Source organism: Haliaeetus albicilla, chromosome 18 (assembly GCF_947461875.1).
Source record: "Haliaeetus albicilla chromosome 18, bHalAlb1.1, whole genome shotgun sequence".
Classification (NCBI taxonomy): domain Eukaryota; kingdom Metazoa; phylum Chordata; class Aves; order Accipitriformes; family Accipitridae; genus Haliaeetus; species Haliaeetus albicilla.
Genome location: NC_091500.1, coordinates 16,898,083 through 16,920,239, shown reverse-complemented (window position 1 = coordinate 16,920,239; position 22,157 = coordinate 16,898,083). Strand labels below are relative to the sequence as shown.

The 22,157-nt window shown below is 43.3% G+C and overlaps 1 protein-coding gene and 1 long non-coding RNA gene across 2 annotated transcripts in view; one reads left to right on the top strand and one right to left on the bottom strand.

Moving 5' to 3' along the window:
• Positions 1 to 795: 795 nt before the first annotated feature.
• Positions 796 to 1,848, top strand: LOC138689721 (uncharacterized). Its single transcript, XR_011328624.1, has 2 exons — positions 796 to 928; positions 1,037 to 1,848. It is a non-coding gene; the product is annotated as an uncharacterized lncRNA (long non-coding RNA).
• The window catches only part of ADAM17 (ADAM metallopeptidase domain 17), a 35,601-nt gene continuing 15,185 nt past the window's right edge, over positions 1,742 to 22,157 (bottom strand). Inside the window, exons 4-19 of the mRNA XM_069805831.1 lie at positions 21,987 to 22,075; positions 19,796 to 19,964; positions 18,829 to 18,959; positions 16,965 to 17,054; positions 15,758 to 15,871; positions 15,086 to 15,230; positions 14,467 to 14,555; positions 12,140 to 12,292; positions 11,084 to 11,283; positions 9,936 to 10,039; positions 9,124 to 9,258; positions 7,395 to 7,525; positions 6,256 to 6,334; positions 4,986 to 5,074; positions 4,255 to 4,311; positions 1,742 to 2,328 (exon numbers count right to left, since the gene is read on the bottom strand). Coding sequence (XP_069661932.1) covers positions 1,978 to 2,328; positions 4,255 to 4,311; positions 4,986 to 5,074; positions 6,256 to 6,334; positions 7,395 to 7,525; positions 9,124 to 9,258; positions 9,936 to 10,039; positions 11,084 to 11,283; positions 12,140 to 12,292; positions 14,467 to 14,555; positions 15,086 to 15,230; positions 15,758 to 15,871; positions 16,965 to 17,054; positions 18,829 to 18,959; positions 19,796 to 19,964; positions 21,987 to 22,075 — 2,126 coding nt within the window. The 3' untranslated portion in view covers positions 1,742 to 1,977. The remainder of the gene's footprint in view (positions 2,329 to 4,254; positions 4,312 to 4,985; positions 5,075 to 6,255; positions 6,335 to 7,394; positions 7,526 to 9,123; positions 9,259 to 9,935; positions 10,040 to 11,083; positions 11,284 to 12,139; positions 12,293 to 14,466; positions 14,556 to 15,085; positions 15,231 to 15,757; positions 15,872 to 16,964; positions 17,055 to 18,828; positions 18,960 to 19,795; positions 19,965 to 21,986; positions 22,076 to 22,157) is intronic.

Below are 22,157 nucleotides of genomic sequence, written 5' to 3'. Positions count from 1 at the left end.
TTGGGAAGTAAAGAAAGACCTTAGTGCTGAGAACACATACTTACAGACATGCTACCTGGAAAGGCATTTGAGCACACAGCCATACCTTAGATACGAATTTCACTGTCAGAACTGACCGTAATCGACAGGACAGGTGGCAAGACCAACTCCATCCCCTGTGGGAAGCAGTGCAGCCCCACAGGCACAGATCCACACCCTCATGCTCAGGGTCCAGCCTCCACAGCAGCCACATTTCAGAGGGGAGCAGTTAGAAATAAGTGGCTCAAGTCTGGCTGCATCCGACTTGTAACGGCACAGAAACAGCTCTTGTTTAGCTAATTTTTTTTTTAATATAAAAAGCTTTTATTGTATTAGGAATTAAATTAACTCCTCACACATATACTTTGCACTGAATCAAAAAAAGAAAACCAAACCAAAACAAACCCCAAAGTTCAAAACCAGTACATAAAACACAATAGCTAGTCAGATACGAATACCATAAGGCACACATTCAAGTATTAATGTAACAAGTATCCTTGGGTGGGGAGGAGAGGGGGGTACTCCCACAATCCTTTCAGCACAGGTTTGGTTCTTTTCCTGTCACATTTAAAAACACAAAGGCTTTTCCACAGCTGCAGTTCCCCTGTAGCTGAGTGCAGGCTTGTAACAGTTAAAACGGTTCTACTGTTGGTCACATTTTATGTCAGATCATGGGAGAAAACCAATGCAGGCTTAAGATGCTGCTTTACTGTCATGAGAGTTGCTCTGTGACTCCACTGCATCAGTCCATCTGCTACTAAGCTAAAACAACACTCCTGCCATTCCCAGCTCGCCTTGCAGATCTCCAGGTGACTCAAAGTAGAGGACACCATTAGATTACCAACTTTTAACATCACATTGTACTGTGTGGGAAGTTGAAGTCAAGAAGTCTCCTCCCAATACTTGCCCTGTAAGTTTAACAAAAGTTTCTTTCTTTTTTCATTTTCACAATTGTTTTTAAACAAATGCCCCCCCTGCAGTGGAGTGAATTTCCCCCCCCCACCATTTATTTATGCAGTAGGAGCTTCCAAAGGCCGCACAGACCCTGAAAACTGAGGCTCACCTCTTTGAACATCTCAACAATAGTGTTAACCATTTCAAAATAACATTCAGAAAAACATTTCTGCACCGAAACAACTGCTGTAAACAGTTCATTAAAGCAGTCCTCATCCGCATAAATGATTTCTCCCCTTACACTTCCTTGTACCAGACACCTGCAACATGCAAGCCTCTTTGTGCAGAGTGGGGAACTCCCAAGGAAGGCCTTTCTCTGCCACGAAGACAAAGACAACCTCAGTAATAGAGGCAAAAGAGTTTCATGCTGGAGGAGCATTTCATTTTTAACAGCCTCTCTATGATCCTTTTATTTATTTAGAAGCTGTATATCTTAAGCTGCTTGATTCCAATTACGCATCTTCATTCAATGCTGTGTGACTATTTTTATCTGTTTCATTACTCTCGTGTTGTTCTGAAGTCATCTGTTTAGGCTTTGCTTACATGTTCCTTAAATTGCTAAATGATCTACTCTATATGGAACATACTGCAGTGTTTTCATTTTGTTTTTAAAAGCCCCTTAATTTTGTCTATCAGTGCTGTCAGACTACAAAATATTAAATTATAAAAAAGGCTGATATACACAATCCAATATCCAGCAGGATATTTGGGTTTGCACCACAGGTTGAAGGAAATGTTGAAGGTCAAGGGAATAGAAAAACAAATCCAATAAGCTTCAAAAACAAGCCAGTTTTAGTCTGGATTTTCCTTTTTAAAAGATATAATGCTCTAATAAATGTAATTCAAGGAAGGTCATACACATGACCAGCATCTGCAGTAGGTCACTTCCTTATTTCTCCCACTCCCTCACAAAAATATATATACATATATTTATATTTATATAAATGAAATGGGTTTAGATCCTTGTTTTGCAGACACAAGTCATGTTTAGAAGGCAGCAAGACACTAGCATTCTGTTTCTTTGCTGTCCACCCGGTTCTGGCGCTGTAGTTTAAAGGACGAAGCTTTCTCACTCCTAATGACAGGATGGTCTGTCAAGTCCTCAAAAGATTTGGCGGCTGAGCTGCTATTTGGGAAAGGGTCCTTCTCAAACCCGTCCTCGTCAATGTGAGAGTCGGTGCTCGGGTCCTCCTGAATAGTGTCCATTCTTTGGTGGTCCTGTTTGGGTGCCGCAGCAACGGCAGGCACGGCCGTGATGGGCTGCAGAGGCTGGTGCCGGCTTGTCGACTGCGCCGTGGGGAAGGGCTTGATGATTCGAACGGAGGCAGAGTCCAGGCTGCTGAGCATCTCCACATTCTGCAAGACACAAGCAGCCACATCACTGGGAAAAGCAACCAGTATCTAGTCCAGGGTTCAGTTTTTACACCCTTTTCAAAGGGAACAGGCAACAGGCACCATCTGAGGAGCACCTGCACACCTGTTAGAACCATTTAAAGGCTACTGTGTCCTCCCCTCCACTCCCAGCAGAGATGTGCCGACTGTCCTTGTGCCACTGCAGGTTACTCTGTGCTAGCCAGGCTGAACCCACTGCACTGTGAAATTCAAAATCCAACTCCTTTTCCTCCACAGTAGATTTATACTTACACAGGAGCAAGGGAGCATCCAACAAAAGTAATTTGTTCCACTGTTTTTTCCTCATGAAATCAGCTACACTAAGCACTAAAGGCAGAAGGGCCCTTTTCTCTCTGCTTGTTCCTTCTCCATATAAAGCACCACGGGTGGCAGCCTCACTGGGACAGAGCTGACAACTCGGCCCCACCTCCCTGGGGCCCAACACTGCTTTGGCAAAACCTAGCACTGGAAACACAGGGTCATGCCAGATCACACTGAGAGCTCAGTGCAGGGAATCAGTCCAAGGTACACCTTACTCCACTCTTCCAACCTGAGGAGTTTCCTGTTTCACATGCAAGAAGCTGCACTGAACACAGGGTCAAAGACTGGAGGGACCACTGTGATCACACCCAAATTCTACAACCCAGATTAACTTAAACCCCATTGATTTCTGCTTCTATTTGAGCATGGTTTGGAAAATACTCAGAGATTTCTGGGCAAAAAAAATCCCCATGCACCTTAGTAAATGCTAACATTGGGCAGGATGAGATGCTTACCTGCTACCAGTACTGCATTTCCCAACCACTCAATCCTCAGCAGATCCAAAAGACACAAGATCTGTTTGTTAAACTGTTCCTGGTGCAAGGAGCCCATTAACTATACCTGTGCTCTATTGCTACACCTCCTTCTGGGATGTTCTTGATTGAATTCAGGTATAAAGCTTTAAGGTGACTTTTCTTACTGCATTCAAGACCAGCTATGGGGGACTTGAACTAAAATCACTTTCAGTTACATCAGAGCAGATGACAGGCAACCTGCGTCAGTGGTCTTTGACTTCGGTATGCTTCCCCCAGTGGCTGTACAAGAAGGAGCTCTGCAAGGCTTTTTTTTCCCCCCTCCTGTTACAGAACAACACTTCCTTAATTGAATGTTTCAGTTATTAGTAAGAATTGGGTTGTCAAAGCACTGGACAGGACACACACACAAAAAAAATAATCTATCTTAGAAGGTGCCCTGTGCTGGACTGTAATTAAAATTTGTCTAGGCACTTTTTTGCTCTTCCCCTCTCCCAACTTGGTATCTACAAGGTGAGAAATGTTATTGACGGGTCCCAGCTCTCCCATAAGCAACTGGAAGGCTTTAGCACATCTCGCCACTAGGAGCTGACTCCTGCAAACGACCATTCTGCAGCAAAGACACCACATTTCGCAGAGATTTTTCTGCAGCGTCCCGCTAAGCCTCATGCTTCACTGACACCACTTGGCTGGGAACAAGCGGTCTGTGGTTGAAGCTGCTGAATGGCTCATGCCAAGGGGAGCCCGTGCACAGGCGCCCACTGTGTGAAGCGGTGCTCCACAGAGCAGAGGAGCTTCCTGCCCTGGGAGCTGCGGCTGCTGCAAGAGAGCTGCTTTGTCAACAAGGTCAAGGCACTGCTCTTACAGGAAGGAAGAATCAGACCCCACCAAGCTGCAGTGCTTGATATATCGAATACAGGCTTGTTCAAGAAAAGTTTCCCCTCAAATTGATTCATCCATCTGCAGCGTGAGGCACAGGGCTCCAGGGCTCCCTATTATTGCTTCTTTGATAAATACTCCACACACACCTTAGGTTCAGATTATCTAATACACGTTGGATAGCTTTCTGCCAATTCATATTCAGACAGCCACTTACACTGGGGCAAAACAAGGACTTTGTGTTCTCCTCGTACTGCTTGTCCAATTTCTTGTCCTATTGGAAAACAAACAAAAGCAAACCAAAACACACACACACACACACACACACAAAATAAGAAAGTTAGTTTCCCAATTGCAAGGTCCCTGTCCCCGTTTCCCTGCAGGGACACAGCAGTGCCTGAGGCTCTTTTCCCTTCCCCTACCTCCCATGCCTTCCCATTCATCCCAGCAGTGCTTGCAGGCGCAGCATCCCTCTGCTCTAACCCCACGCTGCTGTCAGCATCACGCCACATGCCCACGCTCCCAGTTGCCATGAGCTCTCTCTCTTTACCCATCCACCCAAGCTCAACCAAGACCACTTCCTGCTCTGGGTCTCTCCACAAAATGTGGATGTCTTGTTTCTTAGCAGGGCTTTAGAAAACTTTGAAGTTACCAAAATTATACTTGGAGAATTCGGGAGGCAGAGAAAGAAAATCTGCCCAGGAAAGAATGAGAAGAGCTCCAGGGAATAGTCATGGGAGCACTGGGTCTGCCAGAGCCCAGCAGAGTTTAGCAGGAGTTCTGCCGACTGAAAGGAGCGGTAGGTCTTACATATGCTGGATTCCCCCCCGGGGTTTGCCAAAAGCTTCCCATCACCTTCTCCCACAGACATGTGCCATTTTGTACATGAAGGGTGTTCTCTTACAGCTCAATCCAACAGAGCACTCATCTCAAAGACAGCTTACTCACCACGCAGTGCACAAGGATGCTGAGAGGAATCCAAAAAAGCAAGGAGAAGACAAGCACAGAGCCCACTATATTATCCGCTAGGAACTTCCCTGTGAAATCAGTTCAAATCTGTTAGTCACCTACCAAATACTGTTTCATGAACATATACATCCATATCCCCATTCTGCAGCCACTGCTCATGCAAGGCAAGCCACAGAATTGCTCAGAGAAGCACAGGCTGCAGGACTAGGCAGAGATAAAAGAAATTATACATTTTTAGAAAGTTGTATCCAATGTTAACAATTAACAGTTTTTCTCCTCTGTTCTCTGATGAGACATACTGACAGGCTGTAACATTTAATGAGTTGATTGGGAACAGTTAGGCAAGCTGCGGTCTGGATTATAGAAGACATACTGAGAGTTTGTTACCAAATTCTGATTTTACAGTCATGTGATAACTACCTGCCTCCACAAACAAAATATTTGTACATCAAAGACATACAAACTGCCTCTAACTGAGTAGGCTAAATAGCTTTAACAATTACCTAAGAAACAATTTTTGGACCCTAGAACTCAAGATTGAAAGCCCCAAACCCAGATAATGACACTGTGTAGGCACAGCATTACCATGAGCGTATGCAGTTACCCAGTCATTACACAGCACCGGCTTATTAACAGGTTTTGTATGGTTCCAGTAACATAGAGTGAGACACCGGGGGGTTACACCGGGGGGCTACCTGCATGGATTGCATGGTGAGGATCAAGACCAAGGAGGCCCACTCACAATAGCTGGACATTGACTCAGTACAGGCACTCAGCTTGAGATGCGTGGCCTCAGTGGTTTTCTTAACTACGAAAGAAATTAAGTTTTCCTCTCCCAGTCAGTTGACATTTAAATCCCACCAAGAGGCCCACTTTATACTATGCTGAATCTAGCTGACCTCAGAGGTCTAGCAGACCTCTGACTGTCTGTTATTTCCTTTTCTCTAATTGACCTACTTCTTAGTATTCAGACAAGAAGCTATCATCTCCTTTACAAGCTTGGAAGATGCCTAGAAAATAATGGAGTGGAAAAAAGCAAAATGATCCCCTGTCCTTTCAGCTTTAAAAGGCAAGATCAGTATCATCAAACTTTAGGCAAAAATGTATTTTTATATATCGGAAACACAGCTACTAGCTACTCTTGCATATAGGTGAATAAAACCAGCCAGCTAACTCCCTCTGAGACTTTAGAGGTTCATGTCATGAACTAAAAAAAAACAACCCCAAAGGATTCGGTTATGTATCTTACCAAAAGTATTGATGCTGAGTTGGTCTATGAAATCCCAAAATCGTTCAATCACATCCTGTACTTGCTTCTCACATTTGCCCTGTGAAAGTAAACACTTATTTACAAAATAATCTTATGCTATCTAAGCATTAACTACTGCCTTCTTGGAGAGGGAAGAAGATACAAAGACGGTAATGAAGTGAAAAAAACCAGACACAGCAGCACTTGACTCACCTTCTGAATACAGATTTACACTCAAGCCCAGTAGCAGCAGTCCATTTTTATTGACTTTATTTTTGGCAGAACAGTTTCAATTCTATTGCTGTCTGAAACAGCTGAAGTTTTAACATTTGAGAGGTGCAAAAACCACCCTGCCCTCATCCTGTGTTAGGGAACATAAAACTGAAATTTCTGGAGAGGTTTAAGCACTGGAAGCCTCAGTTCCCATTACCCACCGAGAAGGCTGCAGCTCTCAGGAGCCCAAGGTTACAGACAGATAAGACTCCCAGATCTGGCTGTGCTGGTTTAACACAGTAGATGATCACACTTTCAGCTCTGCCAGCGGAAGGGCTGGGGCACACCCTCCCAAACTCCCTTCTGCCAACACCCAGTTTAGCTTCAACTGTTGGGGTCTGCAGGTGACACAACTATCCGTGCAGGTGTACCACGGAAACGGTCACTGACTGCCAGCAACCCACCAATCTTCCTGCCACGGGCTCACTGCCCCTTTCAGATACTGCCAGCTAGATTTTCATGTGACTGCTCCCTGACCTGAACTATTTTAGTCAAAATTAATTGAGCTAACGTGAACAACTGAAACAGCAAGCGCTGCAAACCTAACCAAGCTTATGGCAGCATTCATTCACCTCCTTCACACAAACTGCCAGCTGGCTGAGCTGTGAGGAGCAGCAGAAGGGGGCAATAAGCAACAGTAGAAGGTAACAGCTTCACCTTGCACAGGTCTCTGCAGAACTAACTTCCATCTGCAGCCTCAGACATCCTTTAATATTTACCCTATGGAGAGGTACTTACACAGTATCACCCTGCTCAGCAGCACGTCAAGCTTTGGTTTCTCTTTACTAGCACAGTCCTCATTACAGACTAAAACACCCAGCCACAGAAGCAGAGCATGCAGTACATAGACATCTGAGAAAACTTACATTTGTATCGCAGAAGCCCACAGTGCAAGGCTTCCCCTTGCGCAGGAACAAGAACTGGTCGTTAGCATCAACATACGGTATGCACCTATCCTGCTCGTCCCGGCAGCACACCTTGCAGGAATTATCCGTTTCTGTAATAAAACAACAAACTCATTCCTCGGAAGCACCAAGAATCACCTGCAACCCATAACCAGCAAACGCATTACCCCACATGTCCCCTGGCTCACTGTGTTCCTGCCCAGCTTCCCTGGGGAAGGCAGGACTGTGCAAGTCACCCAGTTTCAGTTACTCCAATGACCAAGCCTGAAACTCAACCAGATGCCTGTGCAACATATTAAGGGACACAGTGGGACCAAGCTCTCCAAGCTGATACCTCAACACTGCAGGAATCAACAGGCAGGTGAAGAGGTTCCAAACACATCCAAGATACAGATTTAAATATTTCTTGGACCTTGGGTCCTCTAGGCACCTTTCTCCTTAGCTATGCCCTCCATCTCAAACCGTGGGGCTCACACTACTTCCTCGCACTGGCCCTGTGAAGCTTTCCTCCCGCTCCCAGCTGCTTTACCGGATTTAAGAGCCCAGATGGGGAGCAAGTGAACAGTGAAGCTTATTGATGGCAGTATATGACAGGCAGGTTTGCAGCAGCAGGGGACTGGACTTGCGAATCTTGTGTTCTCAAGGCACCTTAAACTCTTTGAAATCTTTCTTTAATCACTTGTTGGAGGCCACCACTCCTCTGCCAGATGCCTGGTCCAGAGGTTGGCTGGGATCTCCTTACATTCAGAGAACAGTCAGACTTTCCCTCCCCTCCTCCTGTAGCAGAGGAGGTAGAGGGTGGGGGAGTGCCCTCTCCTTTAACTGGGGTGCCAGACCATATGTGCCCAGGTGGCCAAGAAGGCCAATGGCATCCTGGCCTGTATCAAAAAATAGTGTGGCCACAGCAGGAGCAGGGAAGTGATCATCCCCTGTACTTGGCACTGGTGAGGCCACACCTCGAATACTGTGTTCAGTTTTGGGCCTCTCACTACAAGATAGACATTGAGGTGCTGGAGTGTGTCCAGAGAAGGGCAACAAAGCTGGTGAAGGGTCTAGAGCACAAGTCTTATGAGGAGCAGCTGAGGGAACTGGGGTGGTTTAATTTGGAGAAAAGGAGGCTGAGGGGAGACCTTATCGCTCTTTACAACTACCTGAAAAGGGGGCTGTAGCGAGGTGGGAGTCGGTCTCTTTTCCCAAGTACCAAGTGATAGGACAAGAGGAAACGGCCTCAAGTGGCACCAGGGGAGGTTTAGATTGGATAGTAGGAAAAATTTCTTCAACGAAAGGGTTGTCAAGCATTGGAATAGGCTGCCCAGGGAAGTGGTGGGGTCACCATCCCTGGAGGTATTTAAAAGACACATAGACGCAGTGCTTAGGGACATGGTTTAGTGGTGGACTTGGCAGTCTGAGGTTTACAGTTGGAATCGATGATCTTAAAGGTCTTTTCCAACATAAATGATTCTATGATTCTAAGTCTCATCTACATGTCTTCAAACCCAGACCATCAGAGGACAAGAGGACATTTCCATTCTTTTTCCAAAGAGAAAACACTAGCCCTGAAAAAACAACATTTAAACTTTTTCAGAAACCAGAAACTGTGCCCTCCAACAGAAAACCTCCAGGGTGAGGCCAGCACTCTCCGAGGAGCAGAGCTGAAGCACACACTTCAATTCAGTCCTGTGTCACCCACCGTTGCACGCACATGACCGTAGGTTCTTCTCCCTTTCGCAGAAAGGGACGCACTCCCCATCCTTGCACTTTCCCATGTCCACACAGACTGTGTCATCTGGAGCATTCCCTGGAGGGGGGCACTCACTGCTGTTCCCTACAGATGGGGGTCAACAGAGTGGGAGGACTGTGTTAGAGCAAAGGGCAGAGCACCTAAGCGTGCAGGAAATGAAAAAAGGAAAATAAAGGAAATCCAGACTCATCCCAGGAAGGAACCCCAATAGCTTGTTCTCGGCTTTCATCTGCAGGCTGCCTGCCAGCTCCTCTGAGAGGCAGCAGAAGCTCTGGAAGCTTTCAGCAACTCAGGCATTGTGGCACTCTGGTAGCCAAGCAGTACCCTGCAGGCACCATCAGCAAAGCAGCAGCTCTGACTTGACTCCTTGCCTCCAGGACAGATTATGAGGAGGAAAGTAAACAAGTGGGGAAGTGAAGCAGAGTTGCAGTAATTCCACCCTTTCTATGGCAAGATTCAGCTCATCCTTGTCCCCTCCCAGTGACGCACTGTTTTGTTTTTTCTTCTTTTAAGGGAAAGAAACAAAGAAGAAGAAAGAAAGAAAAAAAAATCAACATTTTTCATGTGCTGGGCAGTAAATCACCAAGTGACTCCTGAACTACAATGAAACTCATTATAGGGCAATTTCGTGATGCTTAACTGGCCTCTAAAATTACATGTACCGGATGAATAAAGGGCACTAGTTTGAAAGCAGATTGAAAAGGACACTGAGCCTCAAGCACTTGGCTAGCTGACGTGAAGGGGACAGAACCACGTCCTACCAGTGCAAAAAGACTCTCCTTTACAAGTGGCATTTATGGCTTCTTGGCATTTCTTCTGTGCACTTTCAAACTGACAGCCTTTACAGCAGGGACTGTTCCGATCACTGTGGAAAGATCAAAACGAAAGAAGGAAATATTAAGCCATCTTTTAAAAAGAAGTACAAGCATGACAAAGCCAGGGAAAAAGGACATTTGGGGGGGGGGGAGGGGGGGGAAGTTACTTCTTGGAGATTGACTCACTGATTCAAAATCCTCGCCCTCTCTGCCCCCTCCCACGACCACCTTTCTACACACCCACTCACTCTTCTTTTACCAAAGGTAAAAGCATGTAGAAAGTACAACATACTGAGAGACAACACAGAGACCCTTATATTTATTCAAGGCACTTGGATCCTCTTCTTGTCATTTGCTGTGCAACTTTGGACAAGATCTACTCTTTTCTTCCCCATGCATTTCCCCACCTTCTGTTTTTCCTAAAGGTTTACTACTCTTCATTCTGCGCTGTCTTTATTCTTGTTGTTCTGCACCTAATGCAAGAAGGCCTCTAGTACAAAAACACTCATTAAAACTGAGGGATTTCTTGCTAAACAACAGGAGTTGCACAAGCTCTCTACTGTTATGTGGCGCAGAGCTGAACTCTGAAAAAACAGACTGGACACTGCATTGCAACAGGGCCACGAACACCCCAAAGAGCAAGAAGAACAGAAAGAGGACTCATTTAGTGCAGTCACTGTGTTGTCTGCTCAAACACATTTTGCAGCAGTCTTGAAAATACCAGTATGCGATCCCAGTTCAAAGCCACCTTGCCATACAAGCAAAAATTCTTTTTGCCCAGGAAATTTTTAATATTAATTTTTGACTGCCTAAATTTCCATAATAATAATAGTAACAACAACAACAATAATAATCTTCAAGCCTGTAGCTCTTGACACTTCTATGAAAAAGTAAAAGTATGCTATAAAACTTAATGTATGCAAACAGTGCATGCACACAGAAGCCTTTCCTGAAGTCCTTTATTGTCTTCAGCTCACACATTTAACCTTAAAGCCAGGAAACAGGTCTGTGACACTGCAGGTGGCTTTAGGAGCTTTCAGCCCAGCCCGTTGTTTCTCCTATGTTTAGAGAAGTTGCAGCTTATTTCCCCTTACCTGCATTTGGCACCATCTTTCAGTTTACAGTCTGCAGAGCAGCAGGGATCAGCCTGTTGGTACAAGAGGCCAGGATCACATTCCTCCCCTTCATCCACTCTGGAGTTCCCACACACTTTGTTGTTGCGCTCTTTGAAGCACTCCTGGGCCTTGATCTCTATGGTCCTATGGATGGATTTTTTGCTGCAGCTTGAGAACATCTAGAGAGTCACGAGGGGAAAGAGCAGCACTGAGGAGTGTACCTTTCTGTCAATAAGTGGCATCTAAAACAGCCTCAGCCTCCTTACACCTCCAAATTCTGGTGTTATTCCCTCTATACTGCCAGTTTGATACCTTGGAAAAATTTTAAGATGGGAAAGTAATGGTTGAGTCCATAAAGGACATTGCTGTGTTACAATGCAGGGACACCTGCATGCAGTCTGGCTCGGGGTCACAGAACCAGCTCCAGCTCTCCCATGGCTTCAGGAACACTAGCAACCATCCCCAGGAAGGGCTGTAAAGTTGTAGCAACAGGGAGAGACTGCACTGCCTCTGGGCAGCAGGGCTAGGGGTTAATGACAGCAAGTCAGACCAGACTGCAGACTAATCATTCCCTTGATAATCTTGGCTTCTCATCTGCAGAACAGGCACAATGCCAAGTCTGCACTGACAGTGCAAGCATCTGAGACTGGCGAGCACCATGGCTGTGGCATCTGGCAGTCTCTCTCCAACAAGAATAGCTATGGACCACCCAAACATGATTTGGTACTGAAGGTCCTGTATTTGGCTCTTGCTGATGACCTGCTTTTAGGAGCATGTGGCCACAGCTAATTACAGACAACTAATTAAAAAAAAGCACCTGGGCATGCTATGAACTCTGGTGAAACTCAGAATCCAAAGATGAGCTTATGTGGCAGAGAACCCAACAGCATGCAAGTATGTTTTCTTCTTATGGCTAAGCCATTACATCCTGACGGTTTCAAGCTACAGGAATCATTAACTAAATAGACTTGCCATGCAAATGGTCATTGACCATAGCAGAGACTTGTACCTGGAAACAAAACTATGCAACTATACCTTGTTGTTTTCATGATCTCCACTGACAGCAATTGGATACATAACATATTTCCCTCCCTGGTCTTCAGTGGGGGCACATTCTGGCAGACTATCAGGATCATGCTCTGCTCCAAAATTATGTCCAAGTTCATGAGTTGTAACAAGGTCAGCCTCCTTTTTTGAACGTGAAAAAAGCAATATTGAAAAAAATTATTCTGAGCAGGACAGGACAGAAGATTCCAACTACTTCCAGGCCACCAGCAATTCTAAGATACACTGAGATGGAAAGGGATTTTCCTATAAACATTTGGGGGGGGGGGGTGGGGGGGGGGGGTGTTGAGGGGTTGGGTTTTTTTGTTGGTTGTTTTTTGGGTTTGGTTTGGTTTTTTGTTTGTTGGTGGTTTGTGGTTTGGTTTTTTTTAAGTGGAGAACTGAAGGCAAGTAAAATTATGGTCCATTTCCAAAGACAAGTTCCAGGACTAGGTTTGAATACTAAACCACTGTTAAAGGCAAAATGCTGTCCTAGAATACCAATTCAATCTTGTTTTCAATGCAATGCAGATACTTAAAATACAAAAATTTGCTTTTAAATAGCTGGAAGGCATAAAAAGTTGAAACAAAAAACAATCCAAACAAACACCAGCTACTATGATTAGCCAATCTCTTGTTTAACATAGCTTGCCATTAGAATTACTTCTTCTAAATGGATGACGACATTAGGAGTGCTGAATAAGCTCTTCTATTGCACGATTACTAGGAAAGACATCTAAAAACGTGGCCCAGCAGGGATGGATTTCCAACACCATTTCTGCAAGACACAACTTCCTCTGCTGAGGATCCCAAACGGGCTCTGCCTTGCTGTGTGCCTCCCTGCAGTGCCTTGACCAGCAGATGGTGTCAAGCTCACAAGGTGATAACCACAAATAAAACTAGCACAGAAATAAAAGTTAACCACAAGGAGACTGAGCAGTTCATGAGAGAGAGAGGCACAAGTTTGACAAGCTAACCGTCGTTTCAGCTGCTGTGCAGGCACAGGAAGGACCAAGCACTGCAATGAGCAGCACGGGTACCCAGTGTTGGCATAGCTAACAGGAGAGCTGCCCAGAGATCAGTCCTGTGCTTCATTGTGTTTAATTTGGGGAAGGGTTTTAAGCAGATATTTTTTGTCTTTCAAAACCCAAGTGGACACTGTGCGACACTCTCCCTGTGAAACCAATCCATAATGCTCCCACTGCCTCATCCTAAGCTTTGTGCCTGCCACTAGAAAGAAGGCTGTAATCTCCATCTTGGAGATGGAACAACAAATGCAAATAGCATGGCAACAGCTAGAGCTCTTTGTCGACATCCCTCTCACACAAAGCTTCAGTGTCTTTTTTTTTCCTAGCTTCTTGACAACTTCTGTGCCAAGTTTTAGCCCACACATCAATTATGAATTCCCTTTACAATCAGGCTACAGAAAAGCACAGCTGAGAAGTCAGCAGAATTCAGCAAGAGAGAAATATGCCCAACTGCAGAGATTTCGTAGATGCAAAAACAAGCACTGCTCTGGTATCTTTACAAGTGAGACAAAGCTCATATTCAGGCCTTTACGTATTTACTGTCTCATCAAGTATAAAAAAGAAAAATCCAGACAACATCAATTTACATTAGGCTTAGTACTAGCACTAATAAGCCCTGTCTATTACACTGTTCTCTGCTCTACTTATTCAGGACATACACAAAAATCAGATAGACGAATTTCATTAAAAGGCCCAAACTAAACCACCTACTTTGCCTGCACTGCTTTCACTGCTTTACCTTGCAAATGGAATAGACCAAGCATACACAATCATCCATCTGCATGTTGTAGGTGTACATAATAGCAAACATGTAAGTTTTTTCTTATTTGAGTCAGCAGACTAATTTTATTCTTACTGTAAGGCTACTTCTTGTATAACACTGCTTGTTCTGTTTGAGGGTTTGGTTTTGGTTTGTTTGTTGGGTTTTTGTTGGTTTTTGTTTTGTGGGTTTTTTTAAAGCAAAATACATTTAAGTTCATCCTTTGAAAATCCTGTTTATATGTGGACAACTACATCTCCTATTAGACACTAGCTATGTTTCCTCATTCCTGCTCCACAGTGAATTCAATCTTCTAATTCCATTCAGTCCTGACTTTCCTTGTCTGCAAGAACAAAACCGATGATTTTGGTTTTGTGACCTATGTCCTTGTCCTCAAGGATCTGACTCAATTGGAAAGCCAGCAGCTCGTTTCTGAGAGAGCATGGAAGCTTGTCACAATCCCATGGCACACAACATGCATGTACATACGTGGGAACATTCACGCTCTGCAGAGGAGGATACTCTCCTACCTTTGTGAGGATGGTCTTCCCATAGTTCTTGGTGCTGGTTAATCCACTGTTCAGATAGATGTCCTTCTTTGCAGTTTGACTATAGTAAGCTACAGAAGTGAGAAATAAACAAATAAAAATTGACAAACATTTTCCTTGGGTTTCAGGGTTTTTTGGTGGAGAGAGGGATATTTGTTTGGGGAAATGAACAGCTTTATTGTTCTCACAGGCTCACCAGTGAGACCCTGTCTCTTGCCAGTTTTTGGAGTGGGGAATCTTTCAAGGACAGCACAAACAGCTCATGTACTGCAGCAAAGGGGAAAATATAAGAAATTTCCAAGACAATAGCATCTGCCGTTCCAGAACTGCTGCAAGATGCGCCCACACAAAGCAGCCCTTGGTCTAGGGTTTGTTCTAGCCAGCTTGTTCACACCAGATAGCTTAGTGATTTTTATCCTTCCGTCCCTTCTTTCTCCAGCTCCAGCCAAGAAAATGGCCATCTATTCTATACAAAAACCAACAACTAGAGTCTAGGCAAATAACACATCACGCTCCATGGAAGTCGGAGAAGAGGATTAAACACAAATAACAAAAACTAGCTTTCATCCTAGAACTGGGACAGAAGAAAAAGAAGCCTTGCCTTTAGGACAAATGCCACCATGGCTGTTAGGTCTGGGAGAGCCAACATAAGCCAATCCAAGCGTTCCCATGTCAAAATCTTGATATGTGAAGAGATGAGCAAGGCACACGTGAGCTGCTTTCTCAGCAATATCAAAGCTAAATTGCTTTAAGGAAAAAAAAAATCAAATCTTTGTAAGACACTTTATGGTGCACATTAGAAGCCTATAAAAAAGAACATTTATCTAATGAGCCAGACAGGCACCTTCTAGATCCAGTTAAGTCAGAAAAAAGCAGCTGTTTAGCTGTCCTACAGAGCTGTAGAAAATTAAATTAATACCCAAGTACATTGTATGCATTCATTTATATAACTTGTCTATTCATTTCCCCTTTTCACAGAGAGGCAAAAACCAAGTACAATAATTTTATGAAGGTTACAAGACAGCCAGTCTCAGGGCCAGACATATCAGGACTGCCTTTCTTACTCAGGCCACATACTAATACTACTAATTGATGTGTGCTCTATAATTATGCAATGGAGCCCTTTACCATGGGCTACAGGGCACATCAGCTAGTTTGTGTAACATCTACACGTCATGCAAAGGAAGTAGAGGAGTTTCATCTGTTACCACAGAGCAGCTGTATGAATGTAATTCCCTGTGAGGGGCACAATTTTTTAAGGGTTACAACCTACCTCTAGCAGCATTTTCACATCCCAGGCATCTTTCTTATCATCTGGGTAACTTTTTGCCATATTGTAATGCTTTTCTCCAGGTTTTACAATATTTGGCTCATTGTGGATGATAATCTACATTTCAAAAAGGGCAACAACAATGTAGAGGAATTTTGGTCAATTTAGTAGTTACAGAAAAGCTTTCAATGTAATCTTAAATGTCTCAATAGATCTGCAAGGAGAAAAATTCAGACTCAGCATGCTTCTAATGTTAACTTTTCAGCCTCTGCTAGTTAAGATACACCAAATACATCATAAGTAACTACACCAGCCCTTTTACAGGGCAACATCAACAGTTTTCACTGTAACATTCTGCTTTGAGATACATGTTACTCTATCAAAAAAACCCAAATACTACCAGGATTTACCTCTAGTATAAATAACCCCTAATCATTTCAGAGTTCTAGCTAACCAAAACGTATTTTAAAGGATTGCTACTTTCCCCATAGCCTAGAATTAGTGCATCATGTTCTTTTCCCCTCCCTGCCCAATTAACTCTCCTTCCTTGTTCCTGCAGACCTTTTCCCAGTAAAGGGGCAGCTAGCTTGTACCATTAGCCTCCATGTTCCACATCACAGCTCCTGCAGTACTCTGAGCTGATGGATTGCTCTTCTTTTTAATGCCCTTCTTCCAGATTTCTGTGCACAGAAGCCATCATATAAATTGAAGTCACTACATCCCCTGTGTCCACGTTACAGCAGCTTCTATACTATCACATCATGATACCATGATGTCTAAGAGAGTCATTAAAGCTCTTCAGGCAGGATTTGTGTGTTTTCATCTGTGTTTGAGGCCCACTCAGGCTTTGTAAGCTAAGTACTAGTCATAGACACAAACATTAAATGCATGCATAACAGTATGTCTGACAGAAACAAGAACTCCCCATATTCAGGGAAAAAAAGCACCTTTGAATTGAGATTAAACATGGAGAGATTCCCCCTGAAAAGTTCCATCTCAAATGCTGCAAGGAACTGAAAATGGGCATGCTGTGTCAGATCAGTAACACCACCACTAGTAAGATGCTATTTCAGAGTGGTCCTGGCTGGAGTTAATAATACAGGATTTGATTATTTTAGCTCTAATCCAGATAAAGCAATCAGAAACCCTGATATCTAAACCATGTTCTTATCCTTTAAATTGGAAACCTTTTGTATAGTTCAGTGAATACCTGCTCTATCTGTATGCCGTACCCATTGAAGGCTCCATTGTCCCAGGAAGTATTTCGGTAGATGTCATCTACTCTGTCTATCAATTCAATCTATGTAGAGAAGAAAAACAAGTTATTTAAGTTCCACGCTTTCACGTAATAAAGTTCAAGACACTCAGAGAAGCTGCAACATACTTATCTAGAAACACTCACTTCAAATTAAAATTGAATCTCATGTAACAGACATACTATACTCACTGATCCAAAACCAACAGTACTTGGATCCAGAGAGTATTATCACATATCCTTGAAAATTTTCCATCATAAAAAACCAGTACAAACTTTCCCCTTTATCACTTTTGTTTGTGTAGTGGAAGAGCGATAATATTAAGAACAAGACATCTTGGGAAACACTTTGTTCATATACTAGTTTTCCAGGTTTCTTTGAGGGGAAGGGCAGAGGCAGGAGTTGGTTTTACTGCTTTGTTTTAGCACAATGCTTAACTAGTTTAACTGACCCCTGAGGCTTGCTTCCCTCTCCTAGCCAAAAACCTACTATTTTCCTTATTATGGTTCAAGCACAAGGTTCCAGAAAGTCTCTCTTCAGTGCTCACTGTCAATACCTCCCTTTTCAAGCTGTTCTCATCTTCCTAAAAACTGCCTTCTACTAAATATAAACCATCAAACTTGCTCAGAATGAAAAGTGACATTCAGAGCCACTTGATAATAGTTTATGCTTTAGTTTTCCAATCACTGTGTTGTTAACAGTACACATCTACCTAGGAAACACAACAGTAGGTTAGCCTCAGCATATGTCAGATGCTGAGATAATAGCATCTCCGCAAACACACGAACTGAGGCTCCATTACCTGAGGAATGTAAACATTTCAGAGGACAGAAAGGTCAAAAAGCCAGCAAAGGTGGAACAGAGTGATTAGCACTTTAAAGATTCAGACTCAGAGACTCTTGACAAACAACAGACCTCCAAAAGTAGTTTCATTTGGTTTTGTCTCCCATCCCCAAACCCATACTCTCCACTTCTGCTGAAAGGCTGTGGGCAGGCATTCTATTTCACAAAAACTTGTCAGGTAGACAACCCCATTGTACTGGTTTTGACTGGGTTACTTGGTAACCAGTACACATGACAGAGCCCCCCTTTCCTGAGGATGGCTAAACACCTGCCTGCTGATGGGAAGCAGTAAATTAATTTCTTATTTTGCTTTGCTTGTGTATGCAGCTTTTGCTTTACCTATTAAACTGTTTTTCTCTCAACCCACAAATTGTCTCACCTTTACCCTTCTGATTCTCTCCCCAACCCGTCGGGGAGGAGTGAGCAAGCGGCTGGGTGGGGCTGAGCTGCCTGTTGGGGTTAACCCACAACACCCATGTACAACCAAATGAATTGTTTACCGCACCTGCTTCTAATTTTGTTGGTCTGGACAAAGGATCCTGGAAGAATTTTGAAAAAAAGAAAAAAAAAAATCTATACAAGTTGCTTTTGCCTCTCATATGAGCTTTATACATGCTTGAACTTCAAAGATGCTTGGATCACTTGCAGTGGATTTCAAAATCCAGGAGATTCTAAAGCTCCAACTGGAAAAAAAAAGTTTCTTAGGCAGAAAATAGCATAGCCACAAGAAGTATGTGAAGTGAAGGGATTTGTTTATAAGTGAAACTTGAAGACTATTTAACTATAGTATCACCATTATAAAATATCTTAAAAGCATGATTTAACACTTTCCCAGGTAAAAAGCACACGCAGCCATGAGACATAAATACATTACGTTGGGCAAAAGTAGTATAAGCTGTATGTTCTTTTAACTACTGACTCAGTATTTTTTCCTGCATTTATTCCAGCAAATTGTAACAGAGTATATTTACTTACCAAATAGTTTATAGTGGTACTCTCTTCCCCACGGCCCATATACTTGAAAAAACGATGATCTGCCACTACCAACATCTTGCACGTGTTTTTGGAGCTCTCTGAAACAGCTCTTTTCTTCCGATGGATGCTTGCTAATGTGAACATTTTAAATACAATTAAATAAACACTCAGTAAAACTGCCACTGCTGTGTCTATTACCCTTATGTAAGAAATGACTGCAAGTTTGGGTGGGTTTTTTGGGGGAAAATGGGGATGTTTAGGTTTAGATTTTTTTTTTTTTTTTTTTTTAATAACTGTACTTAAATTTTGTCTTCTTAACAGTCCTCAAACTTGTTTTAAGGAAAGGAACGTATAGTAGCGAAATTGAGTTATTCAACAGATTTACCTATAGAGCTTTTATGGTCATCACCTCGACTTTAACACATCTCCTCCTCCTATTCCTAGTCATTATCCCAACCTCTGCTGACACAGCAAAGGACAGAGGACAGAGGAAAGAGGGACCAAGAACTCTCAAAAACCCATCATAGCTCAAGATGGATTCTTTGAGTGACCACCAAGGCCAAACAGGTCCTGCTGCACAGTGCACAGAAATGCAAAGTTGTTTTAATGTTCGCCTCAGAAAGCTTACCTACATTGCTGCCAGCTATCACAACAAAAACTACTTAGACCTTATGAAATAGCTTCCTTTCATTAGCCTACACGTAGGGCCAAACCCTTTCAACAAGCCAGAAACATGCCCTGAGTGACAGTTTCTTCCTTTCATCAGTTGTTGGGGCTTTTTTGGGTTGCGAATGGGCATGAGGAAAAGTGCTGCTTTTTTCCCCCCACCAATGAATTTAAAGAGCTAATAATTAAACTAGAAGCAGCAACAGAGATTATTGCCCAGGTTCTTATCTTACTTGCCGATACAGACAGAACTCAAGCATTTGTTTCAAAGATGCTGCTCTCCCAAGGTACAGACACTCACCTTCGTTTTGCTTCCTGTCTTCCAGTCCTTTTGGCAACAGTTCTTCTTCGTTTAGCTTTAAATAACCACACACTTTGGGGGACTGCAATCTTGAGAAATCTTTAATATCTTCAGATCTGTAGACCAGCAGTCTTTCATCTTGCACATTATCTACAAATCTCCACAGTGGCTGACAGCACAAGAATAACAGAAATGCAATTAGGAACACAGTGAATGCCAAGACTAAGTCTATATAAGTAAAAAATTAGACATATGTACCATCAAATCTCCACAGCTTTATGTGTACACACACAAATGCGTTGGACTACAATAATTTCATCCACAGCAACAGATCTACTGATAAAACGACATCCCCAAGAAATTCAACAGAATTCAACTCTTTTATGCTACACAGGTATCCAAAAATCTAAGATCCTCTCAACAGAGCAGTGGCAGCCACCTGGATAAGGCTGTAGAAGAGGCAGAATTTTTTTCTTCCTCTCCAGAACATGAGCAAGCTGAAGGGGCATCTCGGGCTCCTCCGCTCCCTCCATAACAGTATGGATACTGGCACGGCCGGGGAGGAGGTGCTTAAACTATGCTAACAAATGCACTGACCAATGTACAGGAGCTGGCAGATAACAAAGAATATCTAAGCGCACAGCAGAATGCAGTCTTCACAGCAGAAGGCAGGCTCTTCAACGTTCAATAGCTACCCAAGTCACTTACAAGCGTGAAAATTTCTCCAAAACCAAAGAAAACAAGAAAACCATGAAATGCCAACATAAGACACTAATTCCCATAGCTGATGCATACTAACCATCTTTTTTCTTTAGTGACATGTCCCTATTATTATCTGTACATAACAGCTACATCAACACCAACAAATACAACATGGACAGGGCCTGTTCTTTAGGCAAGGCCAAGTAGCATAGACTGCCCACATCCACAATGCAGAGCACCTGGGTCTGGGTCTCCTCTGGCCCTTAGGCAGTGCTCTTTCAACTTCAGACAACTATAACTTATCACACTGTGCTTTCAGATCACAGCAAAAAGGTCCTGAAATGTGAAGGCTGTGCCAGCCCAGCAGCCACATGCCTGTAGCGCAAAACTGAAGGCACATGTTTCACACCCTAGGGCAAGGTGTGAGGGCACCAGAGTTTTATACAAAGGTCCGCAGCCTTTCTGAACGGTACAGGAGGACCATGAAGCAAAGGAAGGCAACGGTGGAGCAGCTTTGTCCGCATTGCCTTTTGGCAACGGTCTCTGGCACACACCATCTCTGACTGCACACAGGCATCATCTCACCCACAGCTGGTTAGGTGCTGAAGCTGACCCACAGATGCTAACAGCTAGGCAGCATGGGCAAGCCAGAGCTTCCACGCCATTGCCTGCCCCCCAACCAAGGGGGTTGGCTGCACCGAGGAATGAGACATGCTTACCTTACTCTGGACCACAACCACAAAAATGCTTTAAATCACAATCAAAGAGCTAGTATATGCTCTTAATGTAAAACACGAGTACAGTGGTTTGGGTATTCTAATCACATTTTCATACTTTAACGTGACTAGATTTCCCAGGTTTACCCATAATTCTGCATATGCTTGGGTTTGGATACAATTACAATATCCATATAACACTCAGCCATAATTACTGTTATTCAGCCATTCTAATACAGCTTGTGTCTGGGAGTATACTGCACTGAACAACTCATTAAGATAGTCTCTAATTATATATTGTGGAATATGTTTTTTAAACCAATAGTTTAAAATAACACAAGCAATGAAAATGGTGAAAAACAGAAACAAGGGAGCAAAAAATACCAGATTTTCAAATAAAGCTCTAAGAATGGGAAAAATTCCAAGACGTAACAAAGCCAAAATTTTAGAAAGCTTAACAGACCTTGACTCTGCTCAGAAAGCTGCACAGTTTGTTATTCTAGAGGACATGATCACCACTAATTACTAACTTTATCCATATCTATTTCTAAAACCCTTTCCTGTTTAAAACATACCTTCTCCCCAGTGTATCTAAAACATGCGAATGTCAGAGAATGTAACTCACTAATAAAACTCAACACTTGCAAAAGTCAAATCGGTTTCACATTTCTGTCCCTCCTCCCTACCCACCCCAAAACAACCACCACCACCAAGTCTATTTTGAACTACAGAGGTGTCACTGTGACTAACTAGAAAGAGAAACACCCACATACCTCAACGTTGTATTCTTCTCCATCAGTATTGATTCTCACTGTAAAATCTTCATCCCCAATATGTGCCACAACCTTGGAATTATGCTCTCCTTTAACATAAGCAAGGAAAAATAAATTAATTCAGCTCTATTTGCATGCACTCCTGCACAGACACTGTTTGTTGGGGTTTTT